Genomic DNA, 10978 nt, shown 5'->3' on the forward strand with positions numbered 1-10978 from the left:
TTATATTTGGAATTTCAAAGCTGTAGAATATAATCATTACTTGGAGAATGGGTTGTCACTTTTGTGAAATTTTAATTTGGAGATGATAATATTATTACTCCTGAAAGATGTCACCTTTTTTTTTAGAAAAAATAAGAAACATCATATCTTGAATAAATTGATGTCACTCACGTAAAATAAATGATATAGTATATGAGACGTATTTATAGTACTAGCGAAATATTTATATGGGCTCACTACACAGTATATTACCATGAGATGTATCTAAAATGTCTTAGCTAAATCAGGACAAATACAAGTTATAACATGTTTGGCTATGGCAAGGTCCATAAGATGGGAAGCCAGCCCTGTTTGGAAACATAATGGAGAATATGCAGTTTAAATCAATAGTGACTAGTTGCTTTCCATTTCCATTGAGGTGTGGGGGGAGGAGGGTAATTAGTGTTTTTTCACATGTGAATTGGATATATATATTTAAACTAAAAGCCTATTGTTAAAACAAGGCAAGGCTTTGTTTTTACACAGTCTTCCTTTGTAGGAATATGCATCTTGCCCTAAAGGCTGCTAAAACCCTCAAACAGATTGAGCTCTTCAATGGCTGCTGAGCACAAGATGGCCACTGTCTGGAAGGAAGTGTCACTTTCCTGGGATTTCTGAAATGGCCTTCCTTTGAAGAGACAAACAAAAAAATAAAAAGAATAATAAATAAATGAATACATAAATGAAGGCAAACCTGGGATCCCAGGCACATGGCGTTTTAAATATGCACAGGTACGCCATGCTGGGACAGCTCAATTTGGGGGAAGGTGCCGTCCAGCTACAAAATTTGAAACTGGAAGCAGCATTGTTAGACCCGGATCATGTCAAATTGGTCTCTAGGTAATATATGGTCCTGGATTCTGGCAATTTTGATCTGACTGAGAGGGCCAAGGCCCATTGGTCTGCCATTGCGCCAGAGTTGTCAGATGAACCTTGGAGTGAGATACTTTCCATGTATCTACCCAGTTATTGCCTCCACTGATAGGATGATTCAATAGCGATACTTACATCAGACATATTATACTCCTGCAGGTCTATTTTGTATGCATAAGAGGGAATCCGCGCTGTGTCATAAATGGCAATTGTGTTAGGGTACTTTTTTCATATGGTGTGGGAGTGCTCCAAGGTAAGGCCTCTCTGGTCCCATGTGACAGAGTTTATAGCTGATACTTTTGGCTTCCAAAACATATGTAATCCCCTTTTAGGCCTTTTGGGAGTTATTGAGGAGTTGGACATGGCTACCAAATTATTTCTCTGACTCCTTCTCTTCTACGTTCGAAAACTTATAGTTAGGAGATGGATTTACAGGGAAACTTTAACTTTGGAGATTTGGAAAAAATTGGTTAATGCGGAGCTGCCCCTTTACAGAATGACATATGAGGCCCGTGGGTCCCCAAAAAAATTTAGGAAGGTGTGGTTTCACTGGATCGAAACGGAAACTCTGGTGGATGACTCTGATATTTAGGTGAACAAGGGATAAAGGCATTGAGGGAATGTGGAGTTATGATTGGGCAGTGGGATTGGGGGTCTTACACACTCTGACGGACTGATGTAGTTTTTCTATGTGACTGTTTTTTTGTGTTTTTCTGTTAAAATAGGTTGTTCTATGCTTCTGTGTGTCAGACTGCATCTGAATTTTCTTTTTCATACAAAAAAAAAAAAGGAAAGATGATTGCTAGATTAGGTGGATGACAGTTGGTCCATGCCTGCCATTTGGGGTCTGGATGCTGTTTATTAATGTTCTGCATATTGTGAACCCTTTTTTGGATATTATTATTATATAGGATTTATATAGCACCAACAGTTTGCGCAGTGCTTTACAATGTATGGAGACACTACACCAACAGTACAATTCAAAACAAGAGGGTTAGAAAAGCTGTTGTCCTTTCGTACTCTTTTCTATGTTTTCTATGGACCAAATCTGAGATGTTTCTGTTACAGTTTGTTCTTGGTGGCTTGATGGCCTCATGTTTCCTGCTGAATGGGTACTTTTTATCCCAGCGTTCATCTCCAACATTTGGTTGCTTCCCTGGCTATATCACTCTAATTCAGCCTTTCTCAACCTTTTTAACACGACAGAACCCTTGAAATAACTTTCCAATCCCAGCAAGCCCCAGCCTATATTTATTATATCTACAGCTCACAGTATATTAGTGTGCTTTTTACTAGGAGGAATGCTCTTTACATTTGTGGTCATTGGAAAAATGACCCCCTTACAGATGACTAAAAAGATAGTTTTTGTCAGTGGTTACTTATCTGAGAGGTAGAAATTGCTTGTTGCTCAAGGAACCCCTAACAACTTCTGAAGGAACCCCAGGTTGAGAAAGACTGCTCTAGTTGCTTATATTTATTTTTCAATGGTCCTGAATGCGAGCCTGTACCTGAAGAAATTAGATGGTTGTGACTTGTTTTGGATCATTCACTCAAGATTGGGTAAAGATCCTTAGGATGCCAGACACCACTCACCAACTGAATATGGGGAAATAAGTATGGTCGTTGGTTTGAATCCCAATCACGACATTACCTGCATGGAGTTTTCATGTTCTCCCTGTGCCTGCGTGGGTTTCCTCCAGGTACCCCGGTTTCCTCCTACACTCAAAAGACATTCTGGTAGGTTAATTGGCTCCTGTCAAAATTAGCCCTGCTATGTGTATGTATAAATTTGAGTTAGGGACCTTAGATTGTAAGCTCCTTGAGGGCAGGGACTGATGTGAGCGTATAATATGTAAAGTGCTGCATAAATTGACAGCGCTATATAAGTACCTAAAATAAATAAATAAATATGTGAAAATTTCAGGTTATTGTGATGGTTTCCCTACAGGATAAACCAGCACTTGGGGGATGTGTATGAACTGACCCTAATCCCAACCTCACCGGGGGGATGAAAACATAGATGATGATTGCTTGTCATGCACCGCTGCTCCATATTCTGGCTGCTCTAGTTTTGATAAATTCCCCCAATATATCTGCATGTCTATCTTCCATCACAAATCCAAAAATAAGGATCTTATATTCTATTTTTGGACAGTGGGAAGATCTATGCAAATGATTCCTTTTACCTTATCTCACCATAACCTGTTGGGTTATACATTGTCGCTGCTGGCCAAGCCAGGCCTTACTCCATAGACACTCTTGTTTCCATGTGCTGTATTAACAATGACCAACAAGCCTAAAAATAGCTGTAAATCATTTTTATTGAATTTAATATTAAGCTGTAACTGCGCTATAAACCAGTGGTCCTGTATGTACAGATACATAAAGGGGATGATCATTATGGTTCTACCCTCTATTCTAAAATGAGGTTTAAACTTCTTATTTTTTTAGGATTTGAGATGGAAATGAGACATGCAGATACCTTCTGTTTTGTGAATGCTCCACTATGTTTTAAACTTTTAAGGCTTGTTCGTATGTGTGGACGTGTTTGCTACCCCTCTGAGCTTTTCAGAGGCACTTGACATTCACTTGATGGTGGTCCTGCCTGATGAATGCTACCTATTGGATAAATTTTGCCGCAACGCACCATAATCATGAAAGTGCGTGTTAACATGACCGCTGACCATGTTAACTTGCAGCTGGATAGTCGGGGGCAGTAAAGTCTCAGCTCAACAGCCTGGTTTTACCACGTCTTATAATTTATGTTGAAATTTTGGATTTTAAGTGATACCTTTATTAACTAACTTTTTTTTTAAACACATTAGGGTTCTTTGTCAGACAACTGTTAGCCAATAAGGGCATCACTTGAACTTCAGACTTCATTACTATAAAGAAAATGCACACACAATATAAAAAAAAAAGATGAGACTGACAAAAAAAGGGTCAGTTTTAGGTGGTTTCTGGAGAGTTACCTAAAAAAGTGGGTGGGGTGGGTGCAGAGCCAGGGCTAGCTATAACAGGAAAATCCCATCTCTGAAGATGGAGAGCTCTTCACAATAAAACTGAAATGTTGCTTATGGGTTGACTGGCTCTTTAATGCACAATAAAACCCCAAACAATGTTTTAGTTGTGGAGTATAGAAGGGATAGAACCCTTTTCAGATCTTATTGCTGTCTGTGTCCCCACAGGGAAATTCACCCTCACTTTTTGCCCTGGCAATCGTTACCACCAAGACAGAAAGTGGTGGAAAATTCAAAAGCTATGGAGAGATTTAATTTTATTTTTTGATGTATCCCTGGAACAAAAAGTGAGAAAAAAATTCTCAAATGAGGCACAGGCACCAAAGAAGAAAGGATTAAAACAATTCCCTACTCTATTTAGAAAAAAGATTTGGCTTTAAACATCTTTAATAGAAGCAATGATGGTGTGCAAAGTACAATAATCTGTACCAACCAATCACATATACTACACTCATTTTTTTTGTTAAATTTGATTTGTAAAAAAAACAAGCAGGAGCACTAAAAACTCCAAGATAGATGCAAACAGCCAGCAACTTTTATAGGAAGACCTTTTGAATGGATTCCCCAAGGATTTTGTACCCCAGTAATAAGTGCTATTACTGAAATACCATTTCTAACACTTGGCTGCTAAGTGTTCACTAATATCAATAATAATTTAGTAATTAAACAAAAACAAATCCATTTTATTTAATAAAAAACAAATTTCATATATACACGATTACCCCTTATGCAAACATTAGATGCAAACTCCCAAAACCTCCACTTCCCCCAGCTGATAACTTGCACCCATTTCTTCAGATATCCATTCTGAATAGAGCCATATAAAGTATCAATAAATATATATTACACAGTAATACAGAGTCCATTGTCTCCAGTCTCCCAGTGGTATTTCTTGTATTTGAGTTGAAAATGTCCAAAAATGGCATGTTTCGGCTCAGAGATGGTGTCTGGCTATGATGTCAGCTGAAGAGGCGGAGTCTGCGGCAGCTCGGATTAGAAACCATTTGGATCCTAGAGCTTTGGAGAAGTGATCTTCAACTGAGCTGTGGATGTAATGTGGCAGGGAAGTGTGATGATTCTGTTGGGTGCCACAAGATTTGAGACTCCTTTGGAAATGTTCTTCTACGTCAGGTGAGCTGGTTCTGGGTGATCCTAAAAAGAAAAAGAAAAAGAGAAAAAATTAAATATATATATTATATAATTTGTAGTGATTCAATTTTAAAGTGGTCATATCTGCAGGCCTGGATACCTGTCACGCTTAATTATAGGCCATGTAATTAGGGTGATTATCCAGTATTGAACATGTGCTTTATATAGCAGCGCATACTCACACCGCTAGGTTTAGCTACCAGGAGAGAGTAGAGAAAGCATAAGGTAAGTTCCAAGTCATGAATTTACACAGGGCTCAGGACTGTCTCCCCATCCCATGTGATAGCACTGAGTATCTAAGTGGCATATTGCCAAATACCAATTATATCACGTGGGAGAAAGGGGAGTACCAGATATTGCTCTTTGTTCCTGGTTCTTGTTTTTTAAATATTAATATTTCTTATTCTCTGTTTTATTATCAATAGCAACAATAGCTGTTAATTATACATGAATGCTGTGATTTCAGTCCAGTAAACACAGCAGTGGCTGTACACCTAGAGACACTGACTGCTAACAATGACAATCAGGTCTTAATTGGCTAGCTGACATAATTGTTTGTAACTTTGAGAGTGGTGTTGGAAATCCAATGTTCTGATACTGCATATACAGTTGCTTTGCTAATAAAGCTCAATATCCACTACTGACTTTAGGTAAATATGAAATAAGCATAGATTTTATTTCATATATACCTGTGTAAGCAATACATATACATTACATACAATGCAACTTCAACAAGAGTCTAAATTCTTCATTAACACTTCATTGGCATTAGGCATGAAGGTCTTTGCAGGTCCTGAAGATGCTGTGTAGTTTTGCTAAACATGTATTATGTGGAGATAAAAAAAAAGACTTACGATGAACTTCTGTTTCCTGTGTTGGAGGTGTTGGAGTTAATTTTTGGTTTGTAGCAGGGGGAGAGATAGGTTTTGGTCGAGATACACAAGTAATCACAGATGGCCGATTCTGAAATCAGAAAAGGAGGACAATAAAGTCAGATGACAAAGTTAGGTATAGGGAAAACCATGGCTAGATCAGAGCAAAACAAACTCAGGAGGAAGGAATGAAAAAGCAGATATTCGCACCTGCTGCAACATTGCTGAAGAAACAATAGGCTGCTCACTGGGTCTCTCCAACCTCTTTACCAAAGCCAGGGGTTGGTCTTGTTCATTCTTCTGTGCCTCCTTACTTTCCAAGGGCTTTCGTTCAGGTATCAACCTCTTAAGAACATGTTCCAGAGTTACGGGATGATGAGCAAATGCCTTAGGAGGACTGAATGACCTAGAAGGTTGTCTTGGTGCAGCCTTCTGGCACACTGCTGAAGAGGACACTTTTGCCCTGTGGTAAAAGAAAAATATATTGTCAACATAACTCATCCATAACTTATGTTCACACTGAGAAAATAATGTATGCGTGGTAATAAAGCAGAGTTCAGGAAAATGTTTTTAAATTATTTATAGGAGCAGAATCATAGACTTTAATGGGAAACCAGTTTTGTGTTCCAAAAATTGTACACAAGCATCTGCAATATGGTGATAGTTTAAGAGAGCAATGTACTAAAGATCTCTAAAGATTTGTCATGTAAAACATGTCAGGGTATCAGAAGTTATCAGAGAGGGCTCAAAACAAATTGGAAGATAAAATGCTACAATACTTGTCAATCTGATTTGGAGAATCTGGTGTCACCATTCTACGAGGTCCATACCTGCTTTGAGAGTTAGATGTTGAAAGTCTCTTTGGAGAACGTGGGGGTTCCGGACTGAGTTTGCGTTTGATTGGGTACACAGGTATTCCATGGTTTGTTAGCGGCCTCAACCTGTCTACATTCCGAGCACTGTGCTGCCCTAAAATAAAATGAAATATATTTTAGACAAAACATTATAGACTTTGATGCAAAAAGAGTCATACAAGTCTGCATAATTGCAAGAAAAGAAATTCACAGGGCCACAGCTGTACAGAGTAGAAGGTAGTGTATAGCTTTTATTTGCCATACATGGGCAAATCTCTTTGATTATAGGTCACAGGTTTTCCTAACTTTGCTACTATAACTGTGCATTATGCCCGTCAGGACTTTTTCTTTCCAAAGGATGAATAATGAAGCCATTGTTATCTCTACTGTGGAACAACAAGAAAAATTCCTAATCGGATTCTGGTAACTGCTAGCACGCTGGGGGCTTCGGACTCACCATACAGATGTTATCACTTTGGTTCTTTGCTCAAACCTTTGCATTTAATCAAGTAGTGCTGCATTGTTTGACAAGGTAGGTGGTCTGCTCGACCATCATTATGGAGCACTGAGTTCTGTAATGTGCATTTTCCCAGTTGTATTTGCTTCCAAAACAACTAATTAAAAAAAATAGGTTTATTCGGCAAAGTAGCGTAAAACACTACAAGCTTGTTAAAAGTGCAGTAACTCATTACAGCCATCATAAATCACATCATATGGTCCATGATGGCAGACTAAAATCTGGTCCTAGTGTGCTGCACTTTACACATTCTCAGCCTTTGCTTTGCTTCAATAAATAAACCTATATGTCTTAAAACAAAACACAAGCAGATAAAAAAAATCCTGAAAAATGATCCTGAAAATCTATGAACAGATAACATAATAAAAAAAAAATGTAATTCTATTAAAAGATCAGACACCCACTTCCCAGAAAATAAAATCCAGTGTGGGTTTAGACTTCCTTTGAATCAACCAAATTTCAGTTTACAAAAAGATAAAGTTCAGTCTTCTCTACAAAGTTAAGCAGAATATGCCAGATGTGAAATACTAACAATATTAATGATAGCAACACAAAAAAAATGTAATCCAACTATATAAAATGTTATACATTGAGCAATACAAGCAATAATGACCTAGTTCTCCCGGATATTCTATTTATCAAATGCAACAAGTACCCACCTTCCAAGATATAGACTTTGAATCCACTTGAGATCCCCATAGTATAGTGAAGGCTGGAAACTGCCATGACTGCTGCTATATTCACACCTGAACAGAACTGGTAACGATTGTACTCTGGCCTGGTTTTATATTTACCTAAAAAAAGGGGCAGCCAATAAAATGTCAGTGTACACCTAGCCCCTCCCTCTCCCCTTACCTGACTGCTCACCTTTCAGTGCTGCTTCCCTCCCCCTCTGCACAACTTGGCTCTCTGTTGTCAGCACTTACAATGGGACCCTAAAGACTTGGATAAATGACAGAATTACAGCTGCTTCTTCCTTCAGGCAGGGATATCAGATCTCCATAGATGTCAACGGTCCCTGATTTCCAGGGCAGCCCAGTTTTTTTTTTAAGATTTGGAACAAGAAGCTTTTGTCCCTGAAAATGTTTCTGGAATGAGCTATAAACTCCCTGGAACATCTCGTCCTATTATTTTAGCATTTAAAAAAAAGAGCCTATAAAACATTTTTTATCTATTTTCTTTATATATACCGTACATATATTTTTATTTTATTTTTTTGTGGCTACACATGTTACAATCCGATTGCACAACCTCTTTACAATCTTCTTATGCAAGTCATACACATTACTATCTAAATGCAAATCTCTAATCAATTTAGATGTACCAGAAATTCATTATGTGAGGGCCTGCCTATACAATCCATTAGACTTGTATTCAATCAAATAGACCCTTGCATTACAAAGTTCTTAGTAGAGCCAAACTTTTGTTTGTTTTTTTTTTTTATTTTTACTGAGTTCCGTGGTGCTTGTTGGACATCTGTGAACAATAAAAGGTAACAGTGAAATCACAGCACACAAAAAGCATGCACAAGGGTTCAGGAAGGGCGCAAGGTTCCTGACCGGGTCAAAGTACTCTATGATCTACCAAGGCTAAAGCCAGGTGGACTTTGCTCCTTTATTACCTGCTGAAGACAATCAAACAGAAAAAAAATCTGGCACCACAATGTCTCAAAAATAAAACATACAATTTCATTAAATCCATCCAAAAAAAGGAATCAATGCCTGTAATTATTGACGTGTTTCAGCCTCTTACACAGTTCTTAGTATACAAGGCCCCATACACACTATTAGATTTTCTGCAGATTTTTGTCTTCAGATTTACCAAAACCATATAATATGAGGTCAAACCTTAATGCCTCGTACACACGATCGGAATTTCCGTCGGAAAAATCTTGTTAAAATAGAGAACCTGCTCTCTATCTTTTGCTGGCAGAAATTCCACCAGCAAAAGTCCGATGGGGCATACACACGGTCGGAAGTTCTGACCAAAGGCTCACATCAGACTTTTGCTGGCGGAATTTCCGATCGTGTGTACGGGGCATAGGGATTTAAATTTGTATGCAATCAGACAGGCCCTTGCACTACATGGTTTTGGTAAATCTGAAGACAAAAACCTGCAGAAAATCTAAATAGTGTGTATGGGGTCTAAAGGGGACTAAGGGGAGGCTAAAACGTGTCGATAATTACAGGTATTAATTGCTTTTATAGGATGGACTTAATAAAATCATATATGTTTTATTTTTAAGACATCATGGTGCCGGATTTTTTTTCTTTTTGATTGGACATTTAAATGCCTTAGTACTAGGGCCCTCCGAGCACGAGTCTCTATCTCATCCTGTTTATCATTAAAGTGTTACTAAACCTAAAAATATTTTTTACCTTAATGCATTGTTTGCATTAAGGTAAAAACCTTTGCAGTTTATCTGTGCCCCCCTTCTCCTGTGTGAAGGTGAAGAGAGGGGAGAAGAGATCAGCGCTGTGCACAGCTGCATCTATTCTCCCCTCTTTTCCTCTTTACACGGCACTCGAGCAGCAGCAGGAGCCATTGGCTCTTGCTGCTGTCAATCAGATGCAGTGAAGAGGAAGTGGGGGGCAGGCCTAAATCCCGCTGTGTAAGTCTATGGAGTGCCGCTCTATAGACACACAGGTCGGGATCGTAAACTACGTTCTCCCCATAGCCAGCGGCTGGTTATGGTAGTCCTAAGAAGAAGAGGAGGAGCCAGGATCGCTGCCGGTGACCCCAGAAGAGGAGGATAAGGGACACTCTGTGCATTACCACTGCGCAGAGCAGGAAAGTATAACATGTAGAGTATAGAAATTTCCCTAAAGGGGTTTTGAGTTGCAGCAATTGAGTACAGGATAAAGTATAAAAAGGTTTATTACATAATCGTATGTATAACATGTTTGTTATTTTAATATTTAAAAAAATATGACTTTAGTAACACTTTAAGGGCTATTTTGGGGTAGCAGCACTATTTCAATAGAAACGTGCCAAAGCCAGTCTTCCAAGTACTTGATGGCAGACCCTAGGCCACAAATCCTCCCCCTGAAATCAGAGCAGACTAAGATAACCTACACCTTCCATCTCTGTGCATAAATAATAAAAAAAAAAAGTTCAGTGCAGGTGCCCATGAATAAAAAAAGTGCTATGTACATCATACATAGCAAGCCTTTCAACCAGTATAAATATTATTCTAAGCTGGCCAAGGGGTCTGCTCAAAAAGTATGTGCAAGAAAAGCATGATGTGATGTGATGTGACCACGTGCCAGTAAAAAACTCAATAGTGTGCCATTGCCAAATAGTTTTTTTCCAGAACCACTACCAGAGGGCACATTACTCAGAGGAAAAAAAATCCCTCCCACCGTACCCACCTTATTACATCAGGGATACAAAAGGGGTTGTAAATCCAGATTGTAACAGGTTTAGTCAGCTTTAGATCTACAAACAACTACAGTGGGGTAAATAATTATTTGATCCACTGTAGATTTTGTAATGTTGCCCATTTGCAAAGAAATGAAGAGTCTATCATTTTTATCATAGATGTATTTTAAATGATAAACAAAAGGTAAGTGTTAGGCGCAGAGGCAAAGAAACACTAGTAATTAAAGTCCAAAAAAGTCACTAAACAGTCCATATACTAGGGCAGCTTTATGA

General features: G+C 38.5%; 1 protein-coding gene across 1 annotated transcript; it reads right to left on the reverse strand.

Annotated features, from left to right (window-relative positions):
• Positions 1-4594: 4594 nt before the first annotated feature.
• Positions 4595-8109, reverse strand: LOC141108351 (uncharacterized). The gene is made up of 5 exons (XM_073599886.1): positions 7984-8109; positions 6784-6922; positions 6164-6416; positions 5936-6044; positions 4595-5084 (listed from the first exon to the last, which is right to left on the reverse strand). The coding sequence occupies exons 1-5, from the start codon at positions 8048-8050 to the stop codon at positions 4867-4869; spliced, it is 786 nt and encodes a 261-aa protein (XP_073455987.1). The 5' UTR covers positions 8051-8109; the 3' UTR covers positions 4595-4866.
• Between the last annotated feature and the right edge of the window lie 2869 nt (positions 8110-10978).

The sequence above is a fragment of the Aquarana catesbeiana genome, linkage group LG09 (assembly GCF_042186555.1).
Source record: "Aquarana catesbeiana isolate 2022-GZ linkage group LG09, ASM4218655v1, whole genome shotgun sequence".
NCBI lineage: Eukaryota > Metazoa > Chordata > Amphibia > Anura > Ranidae > Aquarana > Aquarana catesbeiana.